Genomic DNA, 16,210 nt, shown 5'->3' on the forward strand with positions numbered 1-16,210 from the left:
GTCCAGGTCGGAAGCATGACCAGATGGACGAGGACAGAGACAACACGAGGCAGGGGGTGGTGTCTGGACAGTTTCAGCTGAAATCGACAGGTATTGTCTTGATCTGCAACACAACCAGGAGGACTTTGGCCAGGGACAGCAATGGGTCTTTCAAGCCTGGTACTTCTCAGGTGTGGGCCAGGACCTCATGTCCTCCTAAGTTTAAAACGGCAGGAGACAGGGAAAATGTTGAAAATGCATTCCTTAGAACTACAAGGATTTATAGTGGAGAAGGAGAACTGACCCTACTCCCCCAGCACAGTAATATAGCAGCGTAAGACCTTGGGCTTGAGACAGAGGGGTCCAGTGAACACTATGCCCTAGCAAACCCCTCAATGACAATATTGCTTCTCTTTGCTCCGCTAGTTTACTCTCAAATCATACATAACCATTTTACCCATCAGGACAAATGTCAAATATTTACCATAATTAACAAAGATCAATCTGGACTGATGTCCCTACTTTAATTGACAATAAGTCTTAATTGGGAGCATGACATAGTGTTCAGTGTATAGAATGAAGTTCCTATTGAAGTAAATGTTAGTTTATTTTCTCCTCATTCTATTTTTATGCATGAAATCTTCAGATTACAGAAGGTGAAATACAGAAACATACTGGGGCTCTGAGGATTTGGATGTTCAGTGGAGACAAAAAATAAACTTTTGATATAGAAATATGTCTTACAGAGTAATTCTGTCCTCATTTTAAAAAACAAATAGGATTGTGTTGTGTAGCTGGTAGTACAGGGCTTGTCAGTCAGAGAGGAACAAGGCCCTGTGATATACAGAATCAAGATGGCTGCCACGTGGCCCTGTTAGACTCGAGCACTAGCCAGGCTAAGCCAGATGGAATTCATTAGAAGTCACTTGTGATTAGAGGTCATGTATACAAGCACTTTAAAGTGCCACTTTACTGCCCTCAAACACTCTCACTATGATTAATTTTACCTGATGAAAATACCAGAAAATACAGGAAACATTGTGGCAAGAGTCTGTCAGAAAGCTAGTGTTTTGTGTTAAATAAGTGGTAACATTCCCACATATTTAGGATTCCCCTATCTGATGCTGCTAGCTAGCCAGTCTCATTTGTTATTGAGTAAGTCGCTATCTACAAAACCTTTTTTTTAATTGACGACAGCTACTCGAGTCCATCCATCAACAGATAAAATCTTGTGAACCACAGGATGTTGCTGAGGCCTATTAGCCCTCCTTCATATTATTTGATTGATTAGACCTTCCACATTTACGGCAAGAGAGGACTTCCTGTGTAAAACTCACAGTAAATTAATCGTCCCATTCTGGAGGTTAACCTGCGCTTTATTACTTTTTCCAATCAAAGAACATAAGGATCTTGAAAGGAGGCACACAACTTCACCAGCAGAATGACGAGTTAGGGGGGGAAATGGTATCTCATTTGCAGCTTAATTTGGGTGATATAACCTAGATAATGAGCTGGAGCATATGTCTTAGTGCCTTTGAACTTTACAAGAGGGAAAAATGCATATTTGTGTTTTAGATTTTGAGACTGGTTAGTATTGCCGAGGCTCTTGAAAGGCGGTCAGCAGATGTCATAAAGACGTTTAAGTAGCCAAACTCACCATACTCTCAGCAGCGTGTCGTCACTAATGATAATGTTAAAGTCCAGACGGCATGGCGTGCTTTCTACTGTTAAAACCAGATTAGTCTGTCTCTGCAGATTATGGTTTGTTTAAATGGGTTTTTATCTTTCAGAAACAGTGTTAACGTTTTTTTTTTTCTTGCTGATGAAAGTAAAGGTATTTGCACGCTGTTATATTAGTTGTGGAACATGCTAAAATATACATGTGTGTGTGTGTGTGTGTATTAAGGCAGTGGATTTGACAACATCACTTTAATAAGTTGCTTGTTTTCTTCCCCAGGCATCACCCGGATGTTCAGACATGGTGAGCTTTTCAACTCTCTACAGCAACACACCATCTCTGTAACAGTGTGCTATCTCTAACAGAGGTCACGCCATAGCCCGTCTTTTGATGCACTCCAGCTCCAAACTACACACTTATGGAGTCAGTCCTTTGTCCGTTTAAAAGATCCTCTGTGTTAAACCAACACCAGCCGGTCTGAGGGCTTGTTTGTGCGGTTGGTTGTTTCTTGACAGTACAAGTGGAGTGTCAGACATGTTGGCTAAAGCTCCATCATGTGTGCTACTGTAAGTTGCTGTAGACGACCTTAAGAATGTTAACTTGCTCAGTGGCAAAACTAACTACATAGCACTTCATTTCTAATCAACAGTCTATCTCCAACAGAGATCACGCCATAGCCCGTCTTTTGATGCACTCCAGCTCCAAACACTTACTGGGTTAATCCTTTGTCCATTTAAGAGATCCTCTGTGTTAATCATTAGCCCGGTTGGTCTTTACCATGCCCTGGGAAGTATTTTAATTAGACCTGCGCTTTGTCACCAACCAGAGAAAACTGGAAGCCAGCAGAGAAAAAGACACCGGGAGGCCCGGAACACCTTCCCACAGCCCAGCCTGGGTGTTTTCTTTTCTGGCTGTTCTGCCAACACCAGCCGGCTGAGGGCTGGGATCTGGACGTGAGCCGGGGGACTGAGGGTTCGGGGGAACTGGGAGGGAGGTCAGGGTGATAAGCGGCCATTGTGGAGCTCCAGTAGTCAGAAATAAACTGTGCATTGTTTGATTTAGTCAACGTCTGGCTTATCGCTCCACTTATCTGTCTGGCCCTCTGACCGGCCACCGTCTGTGAGAATCTGTCAATGGGCTCGCTGCTGCTCTGTCCCTGTGTTTCTGTCTGTCGTTCTCTCTCTGCCCCCCCGCTTGTTTTCCTTTTCTGTTGCTCCTAGCCCAGTGTGTTTGTTCTATCAGGGCCAGATATTAATAAGCCTGCAGTGTTTATGTAGCAGATAAACCCGCTCGCTCTCCCCACACCCCAGATGGAAGAGAGATGGAGGAGCTGTCCTTAACTACCTCTCCCTCTAACCCCAGAAGTGTTTCTCACTCCCTCTCTATCTGTCACTACTACCTGCCCCCCCCCCCCCCACACACACACACCAAATGTGCTAAAGTAACAGTGTAGCGGAAGCTTCCGGGCTGGACAGCGCTGAACAAACTGATGGTAAAGGATTAGAGCATCGAGTTGTCTTTGTTTCGATGTGTCCCCCCATTCCTGGATCCCAATTGGCATCTGTTCTTTATTTTATGACACTCTGCTGACTTTTGGGCTGAAGCCAGGTCCTTCCAAATCTTCACTCAGGTTTGTCGTTACCAGATGTAGAGGTTTGTAAGTGATGTCACCAGTCATCGTGTTCCCAGACAGAAAGCAACCTCCTCTTGTGGGAGGATCCATAGAACAGTTGATTGACAAGTCAGGGTCTTTAAGGCTTCTTCCTGTGTGTTGATTCCAGCTGTGTCAATCATTTTTTCTTTGTTTTGCTTGACTCCAGGCGTTCAGCACTCATGGTCTTCTTTCAATCTGAGCTGTCCTGCCTCTCAAGGTAGACCCTTCAACTTCTCTAGCAGCCGTCCTTGACTTTGTCTATACTTCTCAAGTAGACGGTTTCCATTCACTTAAAAAAAATTCTGAAATCCTTGGTGTCACCAAGCCTTGCATTTTCTTTGCACAGTTGAGAAAAAAAGGGACATCTCCCGGGCCAACAGTTTGTCTGAGGACCTGGACTATGTCTGCGAGGACATCCCTTTACCCGTGGTGTCTGACCAAGCACAGTAAGTACTCAGCTATTCCTCTATCAGTCCCAACTATTCCACATGTACCTCCCATTCATTCAAGCTGTGGGGTTTCATAATGCCCATGCCCTTTTCCTTAACTTAGAACACAAAAAAATGACGGCTCCTTGCCTCTTCACACTGGTCCGTCCGTACTCTGCTGGGTAGAAAGCCTTTTGTTAGGCCAAAGAGGCATCCCTGTCAATAAAAAGCTGCTCTGTTCATCTGGGTTAAAGGGCCTCTTGAGTTTCTGAAACCTTGGTTGTTACCAGAACATAGAAGGGATTACCCTTGAGTCGGAGAAAACAGGCCAATTTGTTTTGCACATGTTTGTATGGTGAATGGTTGGCTAATTTATTCACTGTGGGTGCGTGATAGGTTGGATTTGGAATAATGCAAATTTTGTACTGCTTGTTATTTTCAAGCCAAGCATGAATTTGTGTTTTTGGACATTTTGTTTGTGTTCTCACATGCGTTTTGTAAAAGACAAGTTTGTGATAGCAAACCTAAGACCGGAAGATTTGTATGAAGTAACTACCATATCGCTGAGGTGTCTTATTATAATTATATTCAGCAGTTTAATCTAGACAGATCTGCTGCTGTGGGACCAGGGGGAACATGGGTACCACCAGTAGTCTCTGCAGTTGGATGACTAGATAAAATCCCACAAAACCTTTTAAATTGTTTGTGCGGTTGTCATTTTACTGGTCAATGTAGTCTGCTGGCTCTGCACTTTATGATTTTGTCATGTCCAGTCAGAATAATGCCTGTTAGCTGTCCCTCAGAATGTGACAGTACAGCTGTCTCTGCGTCATTCATTGGCTCAGTTGACCTTCTAAAGCTACATCACGTGTGCTACTGTAAGTTACCTTAGATAACCTTAAGAATGTTAACTTGCTCAGTGGTAAAAAGAACTACATAGGCTGTTGATTAGTAATGAATAAGAGTGGTTTGCTTACATAGTGGACTTCCTAAAAATAGTGTTTTTGAGATGTATTCCATTCAACAGTGAAGCATCTGTTGTGTATTGTTTTTTGTCTTCTCAAGATCCATCAAATCAACACAGGGGTTCCCAAACCTTTTGGGTCCGGAAAGCCAATTTTTTATATCAAAACAGTCCTGATCTTTATTTTGGAGAACACTTAATTAGCCACATATGTGACATTAGTGTGCAACCGCTTCTTACTTCAGTTGTATACATTGGCTGTTATTTAATTTTTTCATTGTTTAACACTATTGCTAACTATACATGGCAGAGTTTAGAGAGTGAGGAGTTGGACATAACATATTCATGAATTTTTTTAGAAAGTGGGATATGAGATGGACCAAAATGTACAGTGGATATAAAAAGTCTACCCACCCCAGCTTCTTGTGATGTAAAAGAATGAGACAAAGATAAATCAGGTCAGACATTTCTCCACCTTTAATGTGATCTATAACGTGAACAATTCAATTGAAAAACAAACTGAAATCTGTGAGGGAGAAAAATAAAAACTCACAATAACCTGGTTGCATAAGTGTGCACACCTTTAAACTAATACTTTGTTTTAGCACCTTTTTATTTTATTATAGTACTGTCTTTTTGGGTAGGAGTCTATTAGCATGGCACGCACATCTTGATGTGGCAATATTTGTCATCACTTCTTTGCAAAAGCGCTCCAAATATGTCAGATTGCGAGGACATCTCCTGTGCACAGCCCTCTTCAGATCACCCCACAGGTGTTCAATTGGATTCAGGTCTGGGCTCTGGCTGGGCCATTCCAAAACATTAATCTTTGTCTGGTGAAGCCATGCTTTTGTGGATTTGGATGTGTGCTTTGGGTCGTAGTCATGCTGAAAGGTGAACTTCCTCTTCATCTTCAGCTTTCTAACGGATTGCCTGAAGGTTTTGTGCCAAAATTGCCTGGTATTTGGAACTGTTTATAATTCCTTCCACTCTGACTAAGGCCTCGGTTTCTGCTGAAGAAAAACAGCCCCAAAGCATGATGCTGCCACCACCATGCTTCACTGTGGGTGTGGTGTTCTTTGGGTGATGTGCAGTGTTGTATTTGCACCAAACATACCTTTTGGAATTATGGCCAAAAAGCTCAACCATGGTTTCATCAGACCATAACACATTTTCCCATGTGCTTTTGGGGGACTTTGTTTTTGAAAGCTTGGATGTTTTTCTTTGTAAGGAAAGGCTTATGACTTGCCACCCTACCTCATAGCCCATTCATATGAAGAATACGGGAGATTGTTGTCGCATGTAGAACACAGCCAGTACTTGTCAGAAATTCCTGCAGTTCTTTAAATGTTGCTGTAGGCCTTTTGGAAGCCTCCCTGACCAGTTTTTGTCTCGTCTTTTCATCAAGGGACGTCCAGTTCTTGTCTCTGTTGTGCCATATTTACTCCACTTGATGATGACAGTCTTCACTGTGTTTCATGGTATATCTAATGCTTTGGAGAATTATTTTGTACTCTTCTCCTGACTGATATCTTTCAACAATGAAATCCCTCTGATGCTTTGGAAGCTCTCTGCGGACCATGGCTTTTGCTCTGAGATGCAACTAAGAAAATGTCAGGAAAATCCTACTAAAACAGCTGAACTTTATTTGGGATTAATCAGAGTCACTTTAAATGTTGGCAGGTGTGTAATGACTTCTATTTAACATGAGTTTGAATGTGATTGGTTAATTCTGAACACAGCCACATCCCCAGTTATAAGAGGGTGCGCACACTTATGCAACCAGGTTATTGTAAGGTTTTTATTTTCCCCCCTCGAAGATTTCGGTTTGGGTTTCAATTGAATTGTTCACATTATAGGTCACATTAAAAGTTAAAAAGGTTCTGACATTATTTATCTTTGTCTCATTCTTTTACATTACAAAAACCTGGCATTTTAACAGGGGTGTGTAGACTATTTCCACTGTACATAGACACACACACACACAGAGAATACTGCCAGACTGATTCACTCACTCACAGTAGACTTTCTCCTTTCTCGTCTGACCACCCGGCCACTCCCCAGGCCAGCTAATCCAATATTACCTCTTTACACCGTCCTCATTCTGCATTCCACTTCTCATTCAACCTCTTTTTTTTTTCCTTTAACGTCCCTTATCCTCCTCCTCTCCTGACAAACCTAGCCCTGAGTCTTTGTAAAAGGAACAAAAATGCTTCTCTCTTTCAGTCTGTTGACCAGCCCATATGTGGCAAACATCCAGGACTCAACTCAACACTTGAATTTCAGAAGGTACTGTACTGCCAGGTTTTACTCCATTAACCTTACCCCTCTCTCCCCACCTTGCCTGATGATTCAAATGGGAACCTTTTTCTGCACTATCGTTTGCTATATATTTGAGTTTGATACACCTTCCATTGCAGCCATTCAGTTGACGGCTATATGATCAAAATAAGGGGCGCTATGAGTGATTGGATCTTTAAACAATTGCAGTGTCAATACTAAATATTCTGCATTGGCCAACCCATCGGTGGAGATAGAGATTGATGGAGATTTCATAGTAAATGTTTTGCTGTTTCATGTTTTTTCACTCATTTGTGTGGTGTTAATGCACATTAAAAAATGAAATTAGAATCCAAACAATCTTACAGAAGCCATGCAAGATGCTCTTCATGCACTCGCCATTGTAGCAGGTAGCATGTACTACAGTAAGAGTCCATCCACTCTTTTATGTGAATCATGGCTGTGGATTTCATGCGTGGGTCTGCAGCTTCTCAAGGGATTAACAGAAATATTTTGAACATTGTTAGAGACCCCTTTTGAGTGATTCACTACATTAAAGTTTGCGTAAAAGCCTTTTTCCTAGGGTCAGGCCAAGGTGCTTTGCAGTGGGAGGGGGGACACCAGGAAATTGTCAGCTGTGATCGAGAGGTCTTGGAGTGGACAGGCGTTCCCTGGGAGGAAGAGCATCTCTGTCTTGTTGAGGTTGAGCTTGACGTTGTGAGAAGACATCGGAGCAGAGATTTCAGCCAGGTTTTCAGAAATACATGTTGTGTCATCCGCGTAGCAGTGGAAGTATTCTGCAGTGTATTGTGTTTCATTTTAGTGACTGGCTAAACTCTGTCCAGGATTTGAGTTCACTGCCTATTGGCTTGTGTTTTCACAGAAACACAGAATTTGTGTATTGTTTTCTTTTATATAATGAGGTAAAAGGTTTGACCTAGTTTATTCCTTGTGTTGTACAAATGTAGGCTCCTAATTTGAGCCTCATTGCTGCAACCAGGAAATCCTGCAGCAACAAACAAAAGAATAATCATTTTCTTAAATCAATAGTGATTATTATTGTTTTATATTATTATTGATTATAACTGTAAGTTGTTAAATGACTGAAATGTAATGTAAATAATATATTCGAGCAGTAGGGAAAAGTCACTTTAAAAACAAAATCAGCATATAACATTATGACCACCTGCCTAATATTGCGTAGGTCCCCCTTTTGCCGCCAAAACAGCCCTGACCCGTCGAGGCATGGACTCCACTAGACCTCTGAAGGTGTGCTGTGGTATCTGGCACCAAGACGTTAGCAGCAGATCTTTTAAGTCCTGTAAGTTGCAAGGTGGGGCCTCCATAGATCGGACTTGTTTGTCCAGCACATCCCACAGATGCTCGATTGGATTGAGATCTGGGGTATTTGTCAATACCTTGAATTCGTTGTTGTTTTCCTCAAACCATTCCTGAACCATTTTTGCTTTGTGGCGGGGAGCATTTTCCCAGCAGAACATTCCCCAAAACATCACACTGCCTCCGCCAGCTTGCTTCCTTCCCATAAGCGACGCACATGCACCCGGCCATCCACGTGATGTAAAAGGACTTTTGCGGGAACACCCCACAAGGGCTGTAGTTTTAGAGATGCTCTGACTCAGTCGTCTAGCCATCTCAATTTGGCCCTAGTCAAAGTCGCTCAGATCCTTACATTTGCCCATTATTTCTGCTTCTAACACATCAACTTTGAGGACAGAATGTTCACATGCTGCCTAATATATCCCACCCACTGACAGGTGCCATGATAACGTGATTATCAGTGTTATTCACTTCACCTGTCAGTAGTCATAATGTTATGGCTCATCGGTGTATGTGTTACTACTAGAATGTTTGAATTATGGACCACTGTCTGGCTCTGCTCTGCAGTGAGAAGGCTGAGGCTCTAGTCTTACTTATTTGGGACATGGGCACTCCCTTTTCAGCTGCTTTGTTTTCACTTAGTGTCACAGCGTGGAAGGTGGCAGCAATGAAGTTTGGTTTCACTATCTGCAGACAGCAGGCACGCCCTGCCAACCCATAATTTGAAGTGCACACACACACACACACACACATATCGGTGGAAAAAGCCAACCAATACAAATACATGTAAAAAAGAAAATGATAACTGAAATATCAATATTGGATACATCTTCACCATCCTGAGTTAATACTTTATGATAGAATCTTTGGCAGTAATTACTGATGTGGCTCTGTTGGGACGACAAACTTTTCCAGCTCTGTCATGTTCCTTGGAGAGCTTCGATGGACAGCAATTTTCAAGGAATGACAGACCTTTCCCATGGAATTTAGGCTGGGGATCTGACTGGGCCACTCAAGGACATTCACTTTTACCATATTCCATTGCACTAAACCTTTGGCTGTGTGCTTCATGCTGTTAAATGTCCATCCCAGTTTCAGCTTCAAATATTGTTGTCACACGCACATGACCTGTAGGGAACTTGCAAGTAGACTGGGTCAGAACCATGAAACAAAAATATGTTTTCTATATATAATTTGTCTGCCCTAAAAAACATTTAGAAGCTGGGAGAGCAAAAGAGTACTGTAGGTGCTGCAGTCAGAATGTGTATCTTGAAGACTTGGTATACATTCCCGTCATAAAGATATCAACTCATGCGTGTTCTCAGTTCTACACCCTAAAAACATTAACATTCACAGAGCTTGGAAATACATCCCCTCCACTCTCTCATGTCAGAAACTGCAGTAGTGTCTGTAATTAAGTAACCTCAGACCATCTACCTGACACCTCTCCACTGGCCAACAGCCCCTACTCATTCCCAACAGACCTGTAAAGTCACCTTCAAACCTCTCCTAATAACCTCCACTGCTTACATGCTGCAGGCCTCAGACTATGAAAAAAACAAAGGACAAACAGACTGAGTAATGCTTCAAGTGTTAGCTGTTTTTCCACTGATACCTTTCTTTTTGTTGTTCACTATTTGTATGGCCTCGTATGGCCTGATACTTTAACATTTGGTTCCGTGCCCCTAGACTAGGATAGAAACATTAGTATAAAACAAATAATTCCCTCACTGTGAGTGTCTGTGCAATGTTGATCCATCCCAGTTAGCCAGTCATAGACGTTAGTTTTCTCAGAACGGCTCCACCCCAGTTTTGTGTGGTTTTGGGCGTGATAATATGCTGTGAACAGGGCATGTTTTATTAAGGGATTTCATGCTGGCTAAAACAGCAAAAATCTATAGAAAATCGTCAACAAACCCTCGTAATATTTCTGCTTAACTACCGAGTGTCAAGATGAGAAAGTGTCAGTAAACGGCTCTGTGAGTCTCAGTACACTCTGGATGAGGTTCAATAGATCCGCCGTCTCCACGTCTTCAGGGAGAAAGAAGGGCTAGTTTTTCGCTACTGGTCCCTTCTGAGAGAGAAATAAATAAAAGACGTTGGGGCCCCGTTTCTTGAAAATCTGCCACTTTCAAAAGAGAGCGAGAAAACCTAGCGATGGTGATAAACAGTGATTAATCTCCCTGGTCATGCTGGCCCAGCCTGCCTCCATAGAGAGAGAACATAGTTCATCTCCTCGCTAAACACTGCAGCTTTATGTGGCTATAGCCACAGACCGACTCGCCAAAATGTATTACTCATCTTGTAAAGGCTTCACCGGGACTAGTATATGGTATTTTAACACACTGGAGTTATTTCAGGAGTGATGTTGAAATCACAATTATGAGCAGTGTACTGACACACCAACAATACCCACGTCCATCCAGTTTGGTTGCAGCTGTCAACAAAAAAATCTTAATGATTTCACTCATCAAAAGTAGTTGCAGATTAATTTGTATTTATTCAATGACAAATATCATAGCATCAGGATCCCTGAAACAAATGGTTGCTAAATGCAATGCTTCTTCCAATAGCATCTAGGTATGTGTCCAAGACAGATTTAATTAGTCATTAGGCCTGACTGTGACCACTAAGTTAGTTATATTTTGTTGAATGAAAGTTGCATCCAGATTTGTGTTGAAGATATTTTTTATGGTGTAATGATGTGAAAATCGTAATTGTCACATGCAACCTTCCCAAGGTTATGTTGTACACTTTTCAAGACAGATACCGATGTCTCCCTGAATGTGTATTGGAGTGGAATGAGTCAAGACATGAAATCTGGGCCTACTCTGTGCACTGCAATAAAACGACTATCAGAAAATTGGAGGAAAAACACTACATGTAAGGCAATATTAGCTTGAAATAAATTAAATTATCTGCCAATGGAACAAGACAAATTACACTAGGTAAGACATCTTGAAAGAAGGACATATCTTTAGGCATCTGAAAATGGCAGGTATCTTGAAATATAATGTTTATCAATTCAGACAGAATAAAGAGCAGATTTCAGTCTGATTAGATTATTATTATTGATCTGATGTCTCAATTGTGTTTCGGTGTCTTTCTTAAGTCAAAAGAAAATTTCACCTAAAGCATTGCTCGAAATTCATATGCTGAACAAGATTTTCAAGGCATATTTACTCAACCCAATTGTTATTATCTCAAGCAAAAATTTATCTTTTATGGACAACATTTAGTCAGTTAATTTATACGGTAGCCAAAGAATAGAAAATACAATTAACATATTATTTAACTGTTATGGAAATGAATATGTCTTCAGGACAATTGTAGTCTGAACATGCTCTATGGCTCCTTCAGAAACTCCTAGAATGACATAAGAGCCTGTATAAAACTGAAGTGGAGACATTAGTTAATGAGGTATAGTACGCCAGGCCAGAGTGAGGAAATAAAAGGTCTGTCCATAAAGTTTTTAATTAGAGAGTACATTTACTTTGGGCTGACACTGGCTGGGCAGCATTAATGAAAGCCATATGCGTTTTGTCATTAAAGCCCACTGTTTACTCCCAGTGGTGATGGCTTGGGGTTTATGGACAGGGATCTTCACTTGAGGAATGCCTCTTTATGATTCCTCCCTACAGATGGAAATCTACAGTCACAGCTGAGCAGTAAATAAAGTCAGACTGGAAGTCAAAGAAAAAAAAAATCCTCCCTCACACTACATCAATAGTATTGCATTCTTGCTAACATCCATAGTAGTGCATATTATCTGTAAATCCTGGGGCAATAAAGAACATGAGCACCGCATGGGGAGATGAGTACTCTTTTATTTATGCTGTGTACTTTATTCGGCCACCATTCTGTTTCAGAAGCAGCAGCTGTTGTTCCTGGGGTCCCCACAAAACAGAAAACATGGCAAAAGCCAAACCTCAGTCTGGAGAAATGCTAGAGTTGTATTAATATCTTCAATTAGTGTATATCTGTTGTATGTGGGAGTGTGAAGTGTATTTTTGTGTCTGCGCTATGCACAATCCAAAATATTAGTGTCCACTCCCCACCCACAAGCCTGGTTTTGCAAGAGACTGGATAGTGCTGTATCGAGCTTTGCATTTCCAGTCTGAGCACACACACGTGTGTACACACACACACCCACACGGCAAAGTGAAGATGAATCCTGCTGCTGTAAATCTCAAGACTGAGGGTTGTTTCTCCACTACAGAAGCAGCTAGGACATTTCATATGTAGTGAGATGTTAAACTGACAGATAGTCCGGGCCTGCTTTTGGCAGCAGTAGGTTGTTCTGTTCCCCGGTACAGCCCGTCCCTACCAGCACATCTAACTGAAATCAAATGAACAAAAAAAGAGACTGAAAAGACCAACAGACTCCGGAAATTGCTTTTTTTATAATATGCCTTGCAGGACTGATGATGTCATGTTTGCTCTGACTTTGTTTTGTGGAGGGAAATATTAATTAAATGACTGTTATGTTTGTAGTGATTAGCCCTCAGCACGGTTAACAATCACACGCTCACTAAACTATACAAATACAAGTATTTGATTTGATAAGTATTTTGATTTGTGGCTGTCGTATTAACTCTTAAAGCCTTTTGTCTTTTTTTGGCATTTTTGAAAATGTAAATAAACTACTGATAATTTTACTGTTAGTATTAAAATGCTGTAATAAAAATAGTTCTTATTTTCCTAAATATAAAAAGGAAATTATCAATTGATGTAGTTACAGACACAACGTTCTGCCTTTATTATTCTTATGAGAGATTAACATCAGATTTTACACTTGACAAGGATTTGTAATGCTGTCTACACTAGCTGCCATAAAAGGGACTATACATTTGCTATAAGTATTGTGAAAATGTGAACACATGCAAAAATGTACATTAAAAAGCAATTGCAAATGCAATGCATTCTAAGTGTTAAGTCTATTCTGTAAAACCATGTTTAGATTTTGTGTGAAATAATTAAGATTGCAAATCTAAATTCTTCATGAATTGTCCTGCCCAGGAAAAGCATTGTGTATTTGTGGGTTAAAATGTATTTTAAAGGACAATTTACAGGCCATAAGAAGGAATCCTTACAAATCATATAACATTTCTGTCCAATCAGTATAATTGCTTCAAATCTCCTGTTGCTGCAGACTTATTATGACTTAATGTAAAGGGGAATGGTTATTAGAGGAAGGACTTAATGTAAAGGTGAATGGTTATTAGAGGAAGGACTTAATGTAAAGGTGAATGGTTATTAGAGGAAGGACTTCATGTAAAGGTGAATGGTCATTAGAGGAAGGACTTAATGTAAAGGTGAATGGTTATTAGAGGAAGGACTTAATGTAAAGGTGAATGGTCATTAGAGGAAGGACTTAAAGTAAAGGTGAATGGTTATTAGAGGAAGGACTTAATGTAAAGGTGAATGGTTATTAGAGGAAGGACTTAAAGTAAAGGAGAATGGTTATTAGAGGAAGGACTTAATGTAAAGGTGAATGGTTATTAGAGGAAGGACTTCATGTAAAGGTGAATGGTCATTAGAGGAAGGACTTAATGTAAAGGTGAATGGTCATTAGAGGAAGGACTTAATGTAAAGGTGAATGGTTATTAGAGGAAGGACTTAATGTAAAGGTGAATGGTTATTAGAGGAAGGACTTAAAGTAAAGGTGAATGGTTATTAGAGGAAGGACTTAATGTAAAGGTGAATGGTTATTAGAGGAAGGACTTAAAGTAAAGGTGAATGGTTATTAGAGGAAGGACTTAATGTAAAGGTGAATGGTTATTAGAGGAAGGACTTAAAGTAAAGGTGAATGGTTATTAGAGGAAGGACTTAATGTAAAGGTGAATGGTCATTAGAGGAAGGACTTAATGTAAAGGTGAATGGTTATTAGAGGAAGGACTTAAAGTAAAGGTGAATGGTTATTAGAGGAAGGACTTAATGTAAAGGTGAATGGTCATTAGAGGAAGGACTTAATGTAAAGGTGAATGGTCATTAGAGGAAGGACTTAAAGTAAAGGTGAATGGTTATTAGAGGAAGGACTTAATATAAAGGTGAATGGTCATTAGATGAAGGACTTAATGTAAAGGTGAATGGTCATTAGAGGAAGCCTTTTCACTCATTGCCAGTCATTAAAGCAGCATTTACTGTAGCAGCTCCTAATCCTCTGAGAATGTTCAAGCAAAATCTGTGTTAGGCCTACAAAGCCGGAGTTCTGAGAAGGGAGTTATTGAATGGTACCGATCCACTAGCTTGCTTCGGAGATGTCTCTCGCATGTGGCTCGACCTATTTGAAACACCTGTATAAACACGGCTCCATCCCCTCTGTTTCTCCCTCTCCACCGGGCTCGGTTTCCACTCCCAGTAATGAAAACAGTGGCACACAGGAGCACCTGAGTGGACCTGTTTATGTGCTGGCTGGACCGGTGTTGGCCCAGTGCTTGGGTTGGGGCAGCCTAGGGATCGGTTTCAGGTGGCCCAGCCCTGGCATTGATGTGGGCCAAGGGGGTTTATTCAGGTGTGGCAACCTCGCCGCTGCCCGCCTCTGATGTCTCCTGCGCTCCGCGGGCTCCGTGGCCAGGTGCCTGGGCTCCGTCAGAGGGCCCAGTGTTCAGGCCGGGGGCTGAATAAGGAGCCTGTTGACGGAGCTCGTCTGTGGGGCCCTGTGGTTTCTCACACACACACACGCAGAGAGACGCTGGGCCAGGGCGGATACCCGCTGGAGAGGGCAGCCCAGCCCTGACCACACAGGATGTGTTTGTGTGTGTGTGTGTGTGTGTGTGTACAGTATGTTTGGGCCTGTACGTGTGTGTTTCAGTATGCGTGTCACTCACACCCACACTGAGAGTAAGGCCCACCTGGCTGAATAAACCATGGAAGGGAAGTGTTTTTCATTTCTTTTTTCAAATCTAATTTTTCATTATCCATTTTAGAAAATTCTTTACAACAAGTGTGACATTGAAAAGGAGTATGACACTGGCCTGACAATGTGTGAAGCATTCCCCCGTCTCTACCACGGAAGAATTGAACCTTTAGAATATTTGGTGTGGCCAGTGTTACATAGTTGTTTGCTCCTCAAATCAGATTGTGTGTATATTCAGAATGTGGGCCTATTGTGCTGTTGGTGTAGTATATACTCAGAAGACCCTACATGAATAGCTATCCTTTACACAGTAACTGTTAAGCCTGTTAAGGCTTACTTAACACATCAACACTTAATACATGAACACTTTACATCAACGTTTACTTCTGCATCATGCTGTGGAGTTTTATAACCTGTGCAGGTGTTTTGGGGTAATAGTTTTGCTAAACGTGTGGCGGAACGATCTGATGCTTTTAACTGCGGTCGGAGCCAGACGTTTTAACAGAGGGGAATATGCTGGAGATCATTGAACGTAACCCAACAGGTCATCTAAATGTGGTCTTATGTACTGTAATATTGCCCCCGTAAGTAGTGGACCTTCTAGTGCTCCTAATGGGAGCCATATACATGAAGCCAGCCCGGGACCAAACCCAGCCTGCCCTAACCAAAGACCTCCCAGGGGTTGGGCCTGGAAGTGGTACTAATAACCTTCTAAATAAGTCTGTCAAAGTGCTGAAAAGCCAACCCTTTAGTCCTGGGAGTGTATATGTGCTGTAAAGTGTTTTCCAAAGCCACTGTAACTTTACAACTTTGTTTCATCTTTAACGAAAAAAACAAAACCTTTTAGGGAGGCTGAATCTTAAGTGTCTTCTGAATGAATGTCAAGTTTTACTTCTCAGGGTGTTTGATTTCGTTTAGTTTAACGGGCAAATGGGCAACATTTTAGTTTTAGTGTTAAAATGACCACATACTTCTTATGAATGGTAACAAGTGCTTATGTTATCAAATGTGGTTGTATGTGGATCTGTTA

The 16,210-nt window shown here is 41.4% G+C and overlaps 1 protein-coding gene across 2 annotated transcripts in view; it reads left to right on the forward strand.

Moving 5' to 3' along the window:
• kcnq1.2 (potassium voltage-gated channel, KQT-like subfamily, member 1.2) overlaps window positions 1-16,210 on the forward strand; it is a 206,468-nt gene that overhangs the window by 60,244 nt on the left and 130,014 nt on the right. For both annotated transcript variants that reach the window (XR_004574831.1, XM_013139034.3), the window contains exons 12-15: window positions 1,937-1,960; window positions 3,478-3,528; window positions 3,658-3,757; window positions 6,930-6,992. Coding sequence is in view for 1 of the 2 variants with exons in the window: in XM_013139034.3 (XP_012994488.3) it covers window positions 1,937-1,960; window positions 3,478-3,528; window positions 3,658-3,757; window positions 6,930-6,992 (238 nt within the window). In the remaining variant the exon portion in view is untranslated. The remainder of the gene's footprint in view (window positions 1-1,936; window positions 1,961-3,477; window positions 3,529-3,657; window positions 3,758-6,929; window positions 6,993-16,210) is intronic.

The sequence above is a fragment of the Esox lucius genome, chromosome 19 (assembly GCF_011004845.1).
Source record: "Esox lucius isolate fEsoLuc1 chromosome 19, fEsoLuc1.pri, whole genome shotgun sequence".
In the NCBI taxonomy this organism is placed as follows: Eukaryota; Metazoa; Chordata; class Actinopteri; order Esociformes; family Esocidae; genus Esox; species Esox lucius.